General features: G+C 33.0%; 1 protein-coding gene and 2 pseudogenes across 1 annotated transcript; 2 read left to right on the top strand and 1 right to left on the bottom strand.

Annotated features, from left to right (window-relative positions):
- The first annotated feature begins 2,977 nt into the window (after positions 1-2,977).
- On the top strand, positions 2,978-9,320 carry LOC126210631 (NADH-ubiquinone oxidoreductase chain 1-like; annotated as a pseudogene).
- Positions 9,321-10,549: 1,229 nt separating this feature from the next.
- Positions 10,550-10,939, bottom strand: LOC126210559 (NADH-ubiquinone oxidoreductase chain 6-like). Its single transcript, XM_049939856.1, has 2 exons — positions 10,891-10,939; positions 10,550-10,764 (listed from the first exon to the last, which is right to left on the bottom strand). The coding sequence occupies exons 1-2, from the start codon at positions 10,937-10,939 to the stop codon at positions 10,550-10,552; spliced, it is 264 nt and encodes an 87-aa protein (XP_049795813.1).
- A 1,959-nt stretch (positions 10,940-12,898) lies between these two features.
- LOC126191719 (NADH-ubiquinone oxidoreductase chain 5-like) lies at positions 12,899-14,509 on the top strand (annotated as a pseudogene).
- The last annotated feature ends 3,528 nt before the right edge of the window (positions 14,510-18,037 follow it).

The raw sequence follows: 18,037 nt of genomic DNA, 5'->3' as shown, positions 1-18,037 counted from the left end.
GGTTGAATGCTACAAACAAGCATTGGTGTGGAAACTTTTCAAAATAAGATATCTCGCCAACGATTCGCACTAGAATCCTGTAAAAACTACTGACATTCTAATTTCACATACTTTTACTTTGTTAATATCAATATGCAATATCCATTTAAATAATTGTATTTTGCACTAAAATACCGTTTCTAAATATTATTACAATCTGTTTATTTGTTAACAATACGAGCTCCTGACTACCAGTCTGTTGTGTGAAGACTGCACATCAATAGCACTTTCCATTTCCACAATATTTGCGATACAAGTTACATGTGATTCACCCTATACTTACCTATACCTTGCACAACATCACATTCAAAATTACACATACAACTTCGTTAATCACATAAATGAATTAGAAAGATATTTCTCCACATTCAAATCACAGCAAACACTTGATTTAAAATACTGTTGACATTGACTATGATGTATATTAGTGCCTATTCGAATAAAATTATTTACGTCCAGGTTATTGTAGGTATTTGTTTAGAGTTCAATAGTAGTTGGACATTAAAAATTTGAAGAATGTAATAACTCCAATCCCAAAGAAAGCAGGTATTGACAGATGTGAAAATTACCGAACTATCAGTTTAATAAGTCACAGCTGCAAGATACTAACGCGAATTCTTTACAGAAGAATGGAAAAACTGGTAGAAGCCGACCTCGGGGAAGATCATTTTGGATTCTGTAGAAATGGTGGAACAGGTGAGGCAATACTGACCTTACGACTTATCTTAGAAGAAATATTAAGAAAAGGGAAACCTACGTTTCTAGCATTTGTAGACTTAGAGAAAGCTTTTGACAATGTTGACTGGAATATTCTCTTTCAAATTCAGAAGGTGGCTGGGGTAAAATACAGGGAGCGAAAGGCTATTTACAATTTGTACAGAAACCAGATGGCAGTTATAAGAGTCGAGGGACATGAAAGGGAATGCGGTGGTTGGGAAGGGAGTGAGACAGGGTTGTAGACTATCCCCGATGTTATTTGTGGAGTCCCCATGTATATTGAGCAAGCAGTGAAGGAAACAAAGAAAAGTTCTGAGAAGGAAATAAAATCCGTGGAGAAGAAATAAAAACTTTGAGGTTCGCCGATGACATTGTAATTCTGTCAGAGACAGCAAAGGACCTGGAAGAGCAGTTGAACGGACAGTGTCTTGAAATGAGGATATAAGATGAACATCAACAAAAGCAAAACGAGGATAATGGAATGTAGCCGAATTAAGTCGTGCAATGCTGAGGGAATTAGATTAAGAAACGAGACACTTAAAGTAGTAAAGGAGTTTTGCTATTTGGGGAGCAAAATAACTGATGATGGTCGAAGTAAAGAGGATATAAAATGTATACTGGCAATGGCAAGCAAAGCGTATCTGAAGAAGAGAAATTTGTTAACATCGAGTATAGATTTAAGTATCAGGAAGTCGTTTCTGAAAGTATTTGTATGGAGTGTAGCCATGTATGGAAGTGAAATATGGATGATAAATAGTTTGGATGAGAAGAGAATGTGGTGCTACAGAAGAATGCTGAACATTAGATGGGTAGATCACATAACTAAAGAGAAGGTACTGAATAGAATTGGGGAGAAGAGAAATTTGTGGCACAACTTGACTACAAGAAGGGATCGGTTGGTAGGACATGTTCTGAGGCATCAAGGGATCACCAATTTAGTACTGGAGGGCAGTGCGGAGGGTAAAAATCGTAGAGGGAGACCAAGAGATGAACACACTAAGCAGATTCTGAAAGATGTAGGTTGCAGTTGGTACTGGGAGATGAAGAAGCTTGCACAGGATAGAGTAGCATGGAGAGCTGCAACAAACCAGTCTCAGGACTGAAGACCACAACAACAACAATAACAGTAAAATTGTAACTTGAAGATGTCTGTACGTAGGAGATATTTAAGAAAATCGAATATGAGGGTGTTTTTTATAACAGCTATCGAAGCGAAAAAAAATTATTTTTAGAATTTTTGCGTGTATGTCTGTACGCGCACCACGCAAAAACTAATGCACGGAATTGGATGCGATTTTCAGTTGTATTTTTGTACATATAACTTAAAATGTGATACAGCTTTCATTTTGACGTGCCAGGTAGAATCCATTATCACAGTTTTGCCATAAAAGAACGTGCTGTTACACACAATAGAAGATTGTCGCTTGCTGCAAACAATCAAATGTGCCGGCAGGACGGCAAAGCTTTGTGAGCCGCCGCCTGCGCCTATGTCTTTTTTTATGCGCGGACGAAGTCACGGGTAAAAGCTAGTTGCAGTATAAAAATGTACCAAGCAAAAATGTCTCTGGCACCAGTTACAGACTTTATCACGTGAACAGTCTCAAAACTATATTTCGCGGGAAGTGGCGGAAAAAAGGCGTGTACAGGAGGGTGGTTAAGTGTTCGTGACACTGGCTTTTTTTTAATGTCCGTTGAGCGAAACGACGCACGCTACTGTCACCATTTAGTAAATTTTTAGTAAAGTGTGTTTATTAATGTGTTGTTTTCAATCATTCTAATTTCTCCGACAATAGAAACAAGTCAGGGATTATCTCAGACAATCCCTCCACGCAATGGACAGCCTTGGATGTGGTCAATGCGAAGACAGACTTGTGACAGTTCTAAACCAGTAAACAATCTTCTTCCACCTGGTTTTAACGCCATTCCGTCCGTCCCCGGTAGCTGAGTGGTCAGTGAAACAGACTGTCAATCCTAAGGGCCCAGGGGCCTCACGGACCTGTGGGAGGAACACAAGGGGGCCAAACAAGGCACCATGTACGGCCAGAACTTCCTGAGCTTCCTGCAGGTCCCGCTGGACGCCAACTTCAGAGACGTTTCGCGCACGCCATGACCGCCATCATCACCAACATCCGAGCCCACCGTCGCCATCGATGTCTTCCTCCCATCCCTCTACCTACCCAAAGTCAAGGGCCACCAACATCCGAGTCCTCCGTGACCATCGATGTCTTCCTCCCATCCCTCTACCTACCCAAAGTCAAGGGCAATGTCATGTGCCAAACTGTGTGCTAAAGCAAGCAAAGTGCAAGGTGAAAGGTGAAAGTCTGCATGTGTCACAGTCCCAAAATATATGTAGCATGTGCAAGCCCTATCCCTACAGTGTCTCTTCCTCATAGCCACATAAGTCAGGTAAAAAATTATCGGCTATAAATACAAATGGTTCAAATGGCTCTGAGCACTATGGGACTCAACATCTGTGGTCATAAGTCCCCTAGAACTTAGAACTACTTAAACCTAACTAACCTAAGGACATCACACACATCCATGCCCGAGGCAGGATTCGAACCTGCGACCGTAGCAGTTGCGCGGTTCCTGACTGAGCGCCTAGAACCGCTAGACCACCGCGGCCGGCGGCTATAAATACCATGAAAAGGGTATCTAATAGGTGTATCAACGTAAGATTGTAATTTAAGTAGTGTCTTTCATGTCTTAATATGCTCTCTCTCTCTCTCTCTCTCTCCCCCCCACCCCCCTTCTCTCAAGTTATGTACTGTATATTGTTCATGTGATGTAGATTTAAATTTCTCTTCATCATATGCCTAAATGTTGTATGTTTCTTTGTATATTATTATATTTCACCTTATACATCGTTTGCCTCATTAATATGTATGTGAAATTGTTGTGTCCACCTAGAAAAAAAGGTTCGATTAGCAGCTGGGTCACAGATTTTCTCCGCACAGGGACTGGGTGTTGTGTTGTTCTAATCATCATCATTTCCTCCCCATCGACGCGCAAGTCACCGAAGTACTGTCAAATTGAAAGATTTGCACCCGGCAAACGGTCTAGTCACCGACATTTACATCGTCATTCCGGAAACGGCAGACTCTTTAGTTCCATGTTCTTTATTCATTGACAAGGTTTTATGACCTGAAAACTATGATGGAATGAAAACTAATCTTGTATGATTTTAGGAAACACGTCTTTTCGCGTAATCCGTCAGTATTCCTTGTCTATAAAGTGACCTGTCTGTTAAAATATGATCCCCATAAAACAGATTTTGCTCATCTCCTGCCCCTAGTATGCACATCGCTTCTTTTAAAAGTAGAAACAGAGGCCATAGCAAGTGTCGATCTGCAGATACCATTGGCATATTGTGTAGCTTTATACAGGTTGAGTTAATAACTATTGCCACCAAGAATAACTCCGAAAGTATGATAGGAGCTGAAAAGTTTGTGAGACAAAAGTTGAATGGGACAGCAGGGGCCATAATATGACGTTGGTTTTTTGTTGCTAGGTGGGGTTGCCTGAGAGATATGAAGAGCAACGTTGTTTTTTTAAATGGGGTGCTATAGTTTGATATTTATTTTCTGATAGCAGCTATAGAAACTAATCCAATGATGTGTAACAGTAAGGTCTTTGAACGTCAACGAAGGTCACAAAGATGGCATGAACGTCCATTCACAGAAGATGTTCGAAGTGATGACCATTGGTATCAATGCAGTGCTGCAATATTCTTATCATGGACTGAGTGGTATTCCTTATTACATCGACACTTACGGTAAGGATGATATTTATGTCGATGCAGAACACGAACAACACTATAATGGCTCGTGCCAGATTCCCTTGCTGTTACACATCACTGGATTCATCTCGATAACCGCTATCAGGAAATAAGTAACAAACTAAAGCATCCCATTTTAAAAAAAGTTGACCTTCATTTCTCTGACCTGACCCCACCTAGCAACAAAAAACCAATGTCATATCATGGCCCCCGTTGTCCCATGCAAAATTTGTCCCAGAAACTATTCAGCTACTATCATACTTTCGGAGTTATTCTAGGTGACAGTAGTTAGTGAGTCACCTTGTATAGTATTACTGACGCACAGACTGCTCCTTTTGATAGGAAGACGACCATAGATCACTTCTAAAATGAAAATACGCTTATACGTATTCTTTCTATCGAAAACTCACATAGGCACAGTAGCTAGGGCATCGTTGAAATATTCTTCATATATAATAAATATGACTGTTTCGTAACGATACCTAGTTGTTTTGTTGTAGGAAGACAGGTTCCATTCACACCACAACAGACCGGGCCCACTTGTATTGTGACTATAACGTCCCATTGGTCAACATATTAACGTCGCGTACCATCACGTTATTGTGGCATACGACATTAAATTCATGTAGATCGATTACGTTGACCTTTGAAAACATTTTCACGTGCATACATCGCTTTCTACTCTGTTTACTGTTAATTTACAGATCGTTTTTGTTATAATGATTAAAAAATCTTCTTAACGACCCTGAAAGATTCTCTTGTTTTTAGTCTTCCAGAAAGTGACAGACCGTTTCGCATACTCCTCCCTATCATCTCGAGATATTGCTGATGATTTTAAATCTTCAGAACAGTCTTCATTATCACTTACTTCCTCATTTTAGCGTCCATTGACCTTGCACCATTGGAAGTTGTAAATAAGCAAGGAACGTCAGTCCATTATTTGCATCTTCATTTGGAAAGTTGTCTATGATATCTACAACGAAACTGAAACGTATAAATAAGAGTGACAAGAAAAACCCATACACTTCCATTTGCATGTGACATAGCCAGAAAATAATTATTTTAGTCAGTCATGTCTTTACTAGCCTTTGCTGTTTCACATTGAACCATTTCAATCTGACCATCTTTCCAATCAAATTCAGGAAATGCCGCACTGTATATCATGGGTAGCCAGTAAGTCAATGTTACAAATGAAGGGCTTATTTCAATAGTGGTACAAGTCCATTACCTCCATTTTCTGCCTATAATGCTTCTGAAATTAATGATCCAAACAAACAGAAAAAAAGGTTCATCTCTTGCAAGAAGCCATATGCTTGAATATTTCTGGTATCTCAACTGCAGATTTTTCAGTGCTCGTTTAACTTTAGGACTCTGTATCTCAAAATGAACAAAAATGGACTTGTACCACTATTGAAATAGGCCCTTTGTGCTTAGGCTTAAAATGGCTGCAGTGTGGCAGAGCGAGTGACGAACAACCAGTGCGCATGAGTATAGTCAGGTCTCTACTGCATATATTCACTGTATGGCCCACATTCTACAGCTAGGTCGTTTGTGGGAGTTGGAATTTTCCTAGTGTGCTTCCCTTATTAAATATAAAGCATGAAGCCAAGTGGAAGATGTTTTGTTGAGAGCGCTAATTACGAATAATTTAAAGATGAGTTTGCATAGATCGGTAGATAACAGATGAGAGCTTACTCTCAACCCATTTTCTTCTTCCTCCTGCTTAACTTTAATGGGAAGAGATTCAATACATTTTGGTAGGCGGGATGCTGTAGTAGTCTAAACTCTTGCAAGGCGACTGTCAGTTTCGCCGCACTTCCATATAGTGCTAGTGAGCAGACTCTCGTTTCTACTTACACAGTATGTATCAATCGCAAAAGCTCTATGGGTGAAAAACTCTCATATACGAGGGCGAGTCAAATGAAAACCTTAAATTTGTAATAACAAAACGAAATTTCGCCCCATTATCCTGTAAGCTGGTAAGCGTGCTACAAACAGCGTGCAGAATGGCCTGTAGGTGGTAGCATAGTGCAGATGCACACATACCGTCGCAGTATCAGTATAAAGATAGCGGCCCCACTTGCGACTTGCACCAGGGAAGAACAGCGTTCTGTTATTCGGTTTTTGGGTAGTGAAGGTGTGAAACATTTTGAAATTCATCGACGAATTCAGTACGGTGATGCATGTTTGTCACAGCAGCAAGTCTGTGAATGGAGTAGGAAGTTCGCAAATGGTGTGACTTCAGTGGAAGATGCTCCTTGTCCAGGTCAGACACAACGAGTTGTGACTCTACAGAACATTGCAGCAGTTGAAGTCATAGTGAAGGGAAACTGTCGAGTGACACTGAATAACATTGCAGCATGTTTACAGATTAGTCATGGGTCAGCACACCACATTGTGTGTGCATGATGTGCTCCAGTTTCACAAAGTGTCTGCAAGATGGGTGCCACGGCAGCTGACTCCTGAAATGAGAGAACGACGTGTTGATGCTTGTGAAGAAGTTCTTCGGCGCTTTGAACGAGAAAGTGATGGCTTCCTTGCAAGAATCGTTACTGGGGACGAAATCTGGGTTCACTTCCACCAATCGGAAACGAAGAGAGCGAGCAAGGAATGGCGCCATTCCTCATCACCAAAACCAAAGAAGTTTCGAACAGAACCATCAGCAGGGAAGGTTACGCTGACTCTCTTTTGGGACGAGAAAGGCGTCATTTTGGAGCATTGCATGCCTAGAGTGACCACTGTCACCAGTGCATCATACACAGATCTCCTAAAAAATCATCTGCGGCCTGCAATCAAATCAAAGCGACGTGGATTTTATTTAATTTTTTAGATATAAATATTAACTTATTTATTCTTTAAGGGATAAGCTTTGAAGTTAATAACCTATAATGTGTTTTATAAAATATAATAGTAAGCTTTAAACTAGCTATCTCTAAGATTACGTTTTAGTTCATTATTTTTTATTTTGATTTTATAATTATTTTAGGTTTTTTATTAAGATTATTCATTTAATTTTAAAATTTTTGTAATAATGATAGAATTAGTGTATTTATTTGTATATAATTTTTACCTTGTGAATTTATTATAAGGAACTAGGCAAAATTGATTTCCGCCTGTTTATCAAAAACATTTCCTCTTGAAAATACTTTGAGGTCTGGCCTGCTCACTGAGCAGATTTTTAAAGAGCCGCGGTATTTTGACCGTGCAAAGGTAGCATAATCATTAGTCTCTTAATTAGTGGCTGGAATGAATGGCTTGACGAGAAATCAACTGTCTCTTAATAAATTTTTGAATTTAACTTTTGAGTCAAAAGGCTTAAATTTTTCTTTAGGACGAGAAGACCCTATAGAGCTTAACATTTTATTTTTATATAGTTGTTTGTTTGTCTTTCTATATTTAATGATGATGTTTTGTTGGGGTGACATGAAGAATAAATAAACTCTTCATTATTATATCATTTATTTATGTCTGTTGTTTTGATCCATAATTTATGATCATAAGATTAAGTTACCTTAGGGATAACAGCGTAATTGTATTTGAGAGCTCATATCGACAAAGCAGATTGCGACCTCGATGTTGGATTAAGAAAAATTTTGGGTGCAGTAGCCCAGTAATTAGGTCTGTTCGACCTTTAAATTCTTACATGATCTGAGTTCTGACCGGCGTGAGCCAGGTCGGTTTCTATCCTAAGATTATTAATTCATATTAGTATGAAAGGACCATATGGTTGAAATATTTTTTATTTTATTGATTAATACTAATTAAATTACTATTTTGACAGATTAATGTGTTGAATTTAGAATTCATTTATGTAGATTTTTTCTACAAATAGTATTGATACTTTATGATTTTTTTATGTTTATTTTGAATTTTCTTTTATTAGTTATTTGTGTTTTAATTAGTGTTGCTTTTTTAACTTTATTGGAGCGTAAGGTTTTAGGTTACATCCAAATTCGAAAGGGTCCAAATAAAGTAGGTTTTGTAGGAATTCCTCAACCCTTTAGTGATGCTATCAAGTTAATTTGTAAGGAGCAGCCAATTCCTATCATATCTAATTATTTACTTTATTATTTTTCTCCTGTTTTTAATTTAATAATTTCCTTGGCTGTTTGAGTGATTTTCCCTTACTTAACTTATATATGTTCTTTTTCTTATGGGTTTTTGTTTTTTTATGTTGTACTAGATTAGGTGTTTATACTGTTATAATTGCTGGCTGGTCTTCTAATTCAAATTATTCTTTACTAGGTTCTCTTCGTTCTGTTGCTCAAACAACGTCATACGAAGTTAGTTTGGCTTTAATTTTATTATCTTTAATTATTTTAATTGGTAGTTTTAACATATTTGATTTTATAAATTATCAGCTTTATTGTTGATTTATTATTATTTCTTTTCCTTTAGCTTTAGCTTGTTTTGCTTCTTGTTTAGCTGAAACTAATCGTACTCCTTTTGACTTTGCCGAGGGTGAATCTGAGCTAGTTTCAGGTTTTAATATTGAATATGGTGCAGGCGGGTTTACTTTAATTTTTTTAGCTGAGTATACTAGAATTGTTTTTATAAGAATGTTACTAGCTTTAATTTTTTTAGGTGGTGACTTTTATTCTTTTATATTTTTTATTAAGCTTGCTGTTATGTCCTTTGGTTTTATTTGAGTTTGGGGGACATTACCACGTTTTCGTTATGATAAGTTAATGTACTTAGCTTGAAAAAGTTTTTTGCCTTTATCTTTAAATTTTTTTATTTTCTTTGTTGGTTTAAAGATTTTATTTATTTCATTTATTTAGTGAAATTTTTAAGAAAAGTTAATAGAAGAGTTAAACTTCTAGTTTTATGTTTTCAAAACATATGCTTTTCCTAAGCTAATTAACTTATTATTCCTTAATTAGTTTATCTCACGCTTTTGCAACATGAACATTAATTAAGAAGTATGTAAAGTAGATGATTGTTAAGATTTGTCCTGTTATAATGTAAGGTTCTTCAACAGGTCGTTTACCAATTCATGTTAATAAGCATACAACAACTACTATAATTCAGAATAAAATCTGATTAATAGCATAGAATTGAATACCTCGGAATGGTGTTTTATTATAAAATGGTAAAATTATTAAGATTCTAATTGATAAGAATAATGCAATAACACCTCCTAGCTTATTAGGAATTGATCGTAGAATTGCGTATGCAAATAAGAAGTATCATTCTGGTTGAATATGGACAGGGGTTACTAACGGGTTAGCAGGTACAAAATTATCTGGATCTCCTAGTAGGTAAGGATTAATCAAGCACAGTATAATTAATAATGATGTTATTAATACAGATGTAATAGAGTCCTTGAAGGTAAAGTATGGGTGAAATGGGATTTTTTCAATATCTCCATTTAGGCCTAATGGGTTATTAGATCCTGTTTGGTGAAGAAAAAATAAATGAATTGCTGCTATTGCAGCAATAATAAACGGTAGTACAAAATTGAATGTAAAGAATCGATTTAATGTTGCATTATCAACAGCAAACCCTCCTCATACTCATTGAACTAAATCTGTTCCTAAATATGGAATTACTGATAATAAATTAGTAATTACTGTCGCAACTCAGAATGATATTTGACCTCAAGGTAAAACATATACTATAAATGCAGTTGCTATAACTAAGAATAGGATTACTGTACCAATTATTCAGGTGTGTATGTATATATAAGATCCATAGTAAATTCCTCGTCCGACATGTAAATAAATACAAATAAAAAATATAGAAGCTCCATTTGCATGTAAGGTTCGAATAATTCAACCATTATTTACGTCGTGGCAGATGTGAACTACACTACTAAATGCTATTTCAATATTTGATGTATAATGTATAGCTAAAAATAGTCCAGTTACAATTTGAATTACGAAACATAATCCTAGTAGGGACCCAAAATTCCATCAAAACGAAATATTTGTTGGTGCAGGTAAATCAACTAAAGAGTTATTAGTGATTTTAATTAAAGGATGTCTCAATCGTAAAGGTTTATTCATTAGTAAATTATCTTATTTTACGAATAGGTACCTGGTTAATATTGGTGATTTTAACAACTGCTAATAGTGCTAAAAATAAATAAATTATTATTATTATTGTGATAATGAATGTTGGTCTATTATATAGTTTTTCTAAAGATATTGTTATTTTTTGATAATTGATTGAATTATCAATATTTATAGTTTCAGTATTTTTGAAAAAGTCTATAAATATTGTTATATCTAAAATAATTAATGTTAATACGATAAATATTCATATTGTTAAGGTAATAATTATCGTAATTGATTTAGGCTGAAATATTTCGTTTGATGCAATTCTCGTAATATAAATAAATAGAACTAATATACCACCAAGAAACGTTAAAAATAAAATATATGATAAACAATATCTTTCCATTATTCTTCCTGTTATTAGTCCAACTAGAAAAGTTTGAAGGATAATGAAAAGTATTATTGATATTGGGTGTCTTAATTTAATAAAATTAATATTTATTACGTTAGATAGCGATATAATTATTATTTTGATCATTTCAGGGGTTAGTTTATTAAAAATATCGGTTTTGGGGACCGATGATGGAAAGCTTTTCCACCTCTGAAGTTTTAAAAGTGGGGGCTGAACTTATTTCCGGTTTACAAGACCGGCGTTTTTTTTAAACTATTAAAACTAATGTTTATATTCTCTGTCTTTACTTCTTTATTGATTTATTTTGCTGGTGTTTATGTTTTTTCTTCTAAATGTAAGCATTTATTAATGGTTCTTTTGAGATTAGAATATATTGTTCTTTCTTTATTTATATTGGTTATTGTTTTTCTTATTGAGTTTGATTATGATTTTTTTCCTGTTATTTTTTTGGTTATTTCTGTTTGTGAAGGTGCTTTAGGTCTTTCTATTTTAGTTTCAATAATTCGTTCTCATGGGAATGATTTTTTTAATTCTTTCGGTTTATCTTTATGTTAAAGTATTTATTTATAACTATTTTTTTGATCCCTCTTTGTTTGGTTAATAATTGTTGATGGTTGGTTCATTCTTTAATGTTTCTATCTAGTTTTGTTTTTATGATTTGTGTTTATTCATATGCAGATTTAAATATGATTAGATATTATTTTGGTATTGATTATTTTTCTTTTAGTTTGATTTTGCTTAGTTTTTGAATTTGTTCTCTAATAATTACTGCTAGAGGTTCAGTTTATTTAAGTTCTATTCATTCTAAGTTTTTTGTCTTTATAGTCTTAATTTTAATGATTATGCTTTATTGTTCATTTGCTAGATTGAGTCTTCTTTCTTTCTATATTTTTTTTGAGGCTAGATTGGTTCCTACTTTACTTTTAATTTTGGGTTGAGGCTATCAACCTGAACATTTACAGGCTGGTGTTATTTTAATTTTTTATACTCTGGTTGCTAGATTACCTTTATTGTTAATGTTATTTAGGGTTTAAGATTTTTCTAATACTTTGTATTTTCCTTTATTGGTTGATTTTGGTTCTTATTATTTTATATTTTATGTGTTTATAATTCTTGCTTTTTTAGTTAAGATGCCGATATTTTTGGTTCATTTATGGCTTCCTAAGGCTCATGTTGAGGCCCCTATTTCAGGTAGAATGATTCTTGCTGGTGTTTTATTAAAGTTAGGTGGTTACGGTATTTTCCGTGTTATGAAGGTTATTTCTTATTTGGGTTTAAAGTTTAATTATTTTTGATTGTCTTTAGGTTTATCTGGTGGGGTTATTGTTAGATTTATTTGTTTTCGTCAGGTTGATTTAAAGTCTTTAATTGCATATTCTTCTGTTGCTCATATAAGAATGGTTATTGGAGGATTGATAACTATGAATTGATGAGGTTGTATAGGTTCTCTTTCTTTAATGGTTGGTCATGGTTTGTGTTCTTCTGGTTTATTTTGTTTATCTAATATTATTTATGAGCGTTTAGGTAGACAAAGATTATTAATTAACAAGGGTATAATTAATTTGATACCAAGAATGGCTTTATGATGATTCCTTTTGAGATCATCTAATATAGCTGCTCCTCCTTCTTTGAATTTGGTTGGTGAACTTAGATTATTAAATAGAATTATGTCTTGATCTTCTTTTAGATTTTTTGCTTTAATTTTTTTGTCTTTTTTTTAGAGCTGTTTATACTTTATATATGTATTCTTATTCTCAGCATGGTAATTATTATTCTGGTGTTTATACTTGTTCTCTTGGTTATTTTCGTGAATATCATCTTTTACTTTTACATTGATTGCCTTTAAATATTCTTTGTTTAAAGGGAGAGTATTTTTTTGTTTAGGTTGCTTAAGTATTTTAATTAAAAATGTTGTTTTGTGGAATCAATGATATGAATTTTTCATCTTAGGCCATGAATTTGTTTTCTATTTGTTCTTTGAGTTTTTTTTCTTCATTTTTTTCTAGAACTATAATTTTTATTTTGGGTATTTATTATTTAATAATTGATTATAGAGTTTTTGTTGAATGAGAACTTTTTAATTTAAATGGTTCTATGGTTGTTATGACTTTAATTTTGGATTGAATGTCTCTTATTTTTATGTCTTTTGTTATGTATATTTCTTCTTTAGTTATTTATTATAGAGAGGATTATATATCGGGAGAAAAAATATAAATCGTTTTATTATTATTGTTTTAATATTTATTCTTTCTATAGGTTTTTTAATTATTAGTCCTAATTTGATTAGAATTTTATTGGGATGAGATGGTTTAGGTTTAGTTTCTTATTGTTTAGTTATTTATTATCAAAATGTGAAATCTTATAGTGCGGGAATGTTAACTGCACTTTCTAATCGTATTGGTGATGTTGCTATTTTAATCTCTATTGCTTGAATATTGAATTTTGGTGGTTGAAATTATATTTATTATTATGATTTTATTTCTAGTTCTTTTGAAATAAAGCTTATTACTATATTAATTGTTTTAGCAGCTATAACTAAGAGAGCTCAAATTTTCTTCTTGACTTCCTGCTGCTATAGCTGCTCCTACTCCTGTTTCTGCTTTGGTTCATTCTTCTACTCTTGTTACTGCTGGGGTTTATTTATTAATTCGTTTCAGACCAATATTGGATACTTATAATTGTGGTTGATTTTTACTTTTAATTGGTTGTATAACTATATTTATGGCTGGTTTGGGAGGAAATTTTGAATTTGATTTGAAGAAAATTATTGCTCTTTCTACTTTAAGACAACTTGGTTTAATAATAAGAATTTTGGCTATGAGTTACCCAAAACTTGCATTTTTTCATTTATTAGCTCATGCTTTATTTAAGGCTTTATTGTTTATGTGTGCAGGTTCAATAATTCATAATTTAAAGGATTCTCAGGATATTCGTTTTATAGGTTCAATTGTTAATTTTATACCTTTAACTTCAGTTTGTTTTAATGTTTCTAGTTTGTCTTTATGTGGTATACCATTTTTAGCAGGTTTTTATTCAAAGGCTTTAATTCTTGAAATGGTTTGTTTAAGATGAATTAATTGTTTGATTTTTTTTCTTTATTTCTTTTCCACTGGTTTAACTGCTTCTTATTCTTTTCGTCTTTTTTATTATTCAATATCTGGTGATAATAATTTTTATTCTAGATTTTCTTTTGATGATAAGGGTTATTATATTTCGTTTGGTATAATTGGTTTATTGTTTGTTGCTGTTTTTGGTGGTAGTCTTTTGTCTTGATTAATTTTTCCTGTTCCTCATGTGATTGCCTTGCCTTATTATTGAAAGTTTTTAACTATTACTGTAGTTGTTTTGGGTGCTTATTTTGGTTATCGTATTTCTAATTTTGATTTTTCTCAAAATTTATTTTCTTTAAGTATACTTTCTTTTGTCAGATTTGCTGGTTCTATGTGGTTTATACCTTTTATTTCAACTAAGTTTATTAGATATGTCCCTTTAAAGTTAGGTTATTATTCATCTAAATCATTTGATTATGGTTGAGGTGAGTTATTTGGTGGCCAAGGTTTATAGAGACTATTTATTTATTTAATTAGTTATATAGAGGTTGATATGATTCTAATTTTAAGATTTATCTTTTAACTTTTATTTTTTGAATATTTAGTTTGGTGGTATTATTTTTCGTTTACTTAAATAGCTAGCTTATAATTAGAGAGTGACACTGAAGATGTTAAGGAAGTATTTTTACTTTTAGGTATTTATAAATATACATATATTATTTTTACAGTGAAAATGTAATGTTTTATTTAAACTATATAAATTTTAGAAATGTTAACGGAGTTTAACCGCTAAGATAAAAAGTTAGCAGCTTTCATATTGGCTTTACATTTCCTTAATTGGAACTTTATAGTTCAATTATATTAATAACAGTAATACGCCTCATTTTGGCTTCAATTAATAAGAATAAGGGTATTTTATTTACCAACCTTCCAGGTCGAAACTGACTGCAATATTTCGCTTCTTATTCTTTTTAAGGTTGATTGATTATATCAATACTTTTTGAATGCAACCCAAATGTTATAGTTAACTACAACCCTTTATTCTGCTCATTGTAAGGCTCTTTGATTTCATTCATGGTATAGTCCACCTAGTAATACTATAATAAAAAATATTGTTGATACTGTTCAGATTATAATGTCTGAAGTTTTAAAAATAATTACAATTGGGAGGATTAGTGCGATTTCTACATCAAAAATTAAGAAAATTACTGCAATTAAGAAAAATCGAAGTGAGAATGGTATTCGTACTGATCTTTTTGGGTCAAATCGACACTCAAATGGTGATCTTTTTTCTCGGTCATTAATTAATTTTTTTGATAATGTTGTTGCAAGGATTATAACAATTATTGGAATAATAAATCTAATAAAAATTCTTGTAGATAGAATTAGGATTGTTTTTCTTGATTTATATCAAGGTTTTTGATTGGAAGTCAAATGTACCATTTATACTAGAAAAACAATTATCTACCTCATCAATAAATAGAGATGTATAAGAATAATCATACTACATCTACAAAGTGTCAGTATCATGCTGCTGCTTCAAATCCGAAATGGTGTCTTGGTGAGAATTGATTTATTGAATGTCGAAGTAGACATGTTGATAAGAAAATTGTTCCGATAATTACATGTGGACCGTGAAATCCTGTTGCAACAAAGAATGTTGATCCATAAACTGCGTCTGCAATGGTGAATGGTGCTTCTCAATATTCATATGCTTGAAGTATAGTGAAGTATAGTCCTAGTAGTACTGTGAAGAATAGTCCTTGTAATGCTTGAGTATGATTAGATTCTATTAAACTATGATGTGCTCATGTTACTGTTACTCCTGATGCCAAAAGAATAGCTGTATTAAGTAATGGAATTTGTATAGGATTAAAAGGTTGAATTCCTATTGGGGGTCATAATATTCCTAGTTCAATAGTAGGTGCTAGTCTTCTTCTAAAAAATGCTCAGAAAAATGAAACAAAGAATAGTACTTCTGATGCAATAAATAAAATTATTCCTCATCGTAATCCAATTGATACAAATCCCGTATGTAGTCCTTGGTATGTTCCTTCTAGGACTACATCTCGTCATCATTGGATTATAGTTAATAAGGTAATTCCAAATCCGATTATAAATAAGTTAATGTTAAATAGGTGAAATCATTTTGCTAATCCTGATACTATAACTATTGCTCCAATTGCTCCTGTTAATGGTCAAGGTCTGTAATCTACTAAGTGGAATGGGTGGTTTGAGTGAGTTGTTAACATAAGTTTAGTATACTTCTCTAGAATATAAAGTTCTTAAAATTGAGAAAACATAAGCTTGAATTATTGCTACTGCTGATTCTAGAATTAACAGAAGTATTTGTCCAATAATTAATTGTGAAATTAAGTTTATTGCTATAGATGGTCCTGTATTTCCTAGTAATGTTAATAGTAAGTGTCCTGCAATTATATTTGCTGCTAGTCGTACTGCTAGCGTACCTGGTCGAATGACATTTCTAATTGTTTCAATTAATACTATAAATGATATTAATGCAGGTGGTGTTCCTTGAGGAACAAGGTGTGTAAATATGTGATTTGTATGATTAATTCATCCAAATAAAATAAATCTTAATCATATAGGTAGAGCAATTGCAAATGTTAATGCTAAATGTATTGTTCTAGTAAAGATGTAAGGAAATAACCCTATGAAATTATTAAATAGTATTATAATAAAGATTGAAATGAAGATGAATGTTGTTCCATTAAATGATTTCGGTCCTAGTAATGTTTTAAATTCATTATGTAAGGTTAAGTTTAGTTTATTTCAAATAATATTAATTCGTGATGGTGTAAGTCAAAACATTGATGGGATTAATAATAATCCTAAGAATGTTCTAGTTCAATTTAATGATAAATTGAAGATATTAGTTGATGGATCAAATGTTGAAAATAAGTTTGTTATCATTTTCAATTTAAGTTTTTTATATCAATTGTTCTTTTTTCTGCTCTTTTAATAAGATTTGGTTTAAATGAGAAAAAGTTTATTTGATTAAATAAAATTAATGTAGTCGAAAATATAATGAATAGGGGGAATCATATGAGAGGGGATATTTGAGGGATTTAGATTAAATTTCCCCATCAGAAGTAGTCGTTAATTTACTATTTTTTGGTTTAAGAGACCATTACTTACTTTCAGTCATCTGATGTATTTCAAGGTGTACTAATTATTTAGTTATTTTAGATTGACACTCTAATGTTATACATTTTAACTAACTCCTTAGATTATCTTAGATAATCATTTGATAAATAAGTTTACTGAAGTTCTTTCAATTACAATTGGTATGAATCTGTGGTTTGCTCCACAGATTTCTGAGCATTGTTCAAAGAACAGTCCAGGCCAGTTTATTGTAAATGTTCCTTGGTTTAGTCGACCTGGCGTTGCGTCGATTTTAACTCCTAATGCAGGTACTGCTCATGAGTGTAGTACGTCTGATGCTCTTTTTAATACTCGTACTTCCGTATTTATTGGTAGAATTGTTCGAAATCCGTCGTTTTTTAGGTCTTGTTCTGGTGTTATATTAGTGTCAAATTCTACGTCTATAAAGTCTGAATATTCATATCTTCAGTATCATTGTCGTCCAATTGTTTTAATTGTGATTATTGCGTCTACTGAATCATCAAGTAAATATAGTAGTCGTAATGATGGGAGTGCAATAAAAATTAGTGTAATTGCTGGTAGTGCTGTTCAGATTGTTTCAATTAAATGTCCGTGAAGTATGTTTCGGTTTGTATAGGCAATGAATAATATATAACTTAGGGCATAACCTACAATTACTGTAATTAATAATAATACGACCATAGTATGATCATGGAAGAATGATAGTTGCTCCATTAATGGTGAAGCTCCATCTTGAAGGGATAAATTTGATCATAATGCCATTAATAAATTTTTCTAATAAAAGGTCAAACCTTTATTTGTAGAGCTTAAATCTACTGCACTAATCTGCCATATTAGAATCTAGAAATTAATGGTAGTTCTGAGTAACGGTGTTCTGCAGGCGGGTTATTTTGTA

The sequence above is a fragment of the Schistocerca nitens genome, chromosome 1 (assembly GCF_023898315.1).
Source record: "Schistocerca nitens isolate TAMUIC-IGC-003100 chromosome 1, iqSchNite1.1, whole genome shotgun sequence".
NCBI classification, from domain to species: Eukaryota; Metazoa; Arthropoda; class Insecta; order Orthoptera; family Acrididae; genus Schistocerca; species Schistocerca nitens.
Note: the sequence above shows the minus strand (reverse complement) of the source record. Positions and strands in the feature narration are given on the sequence as shown.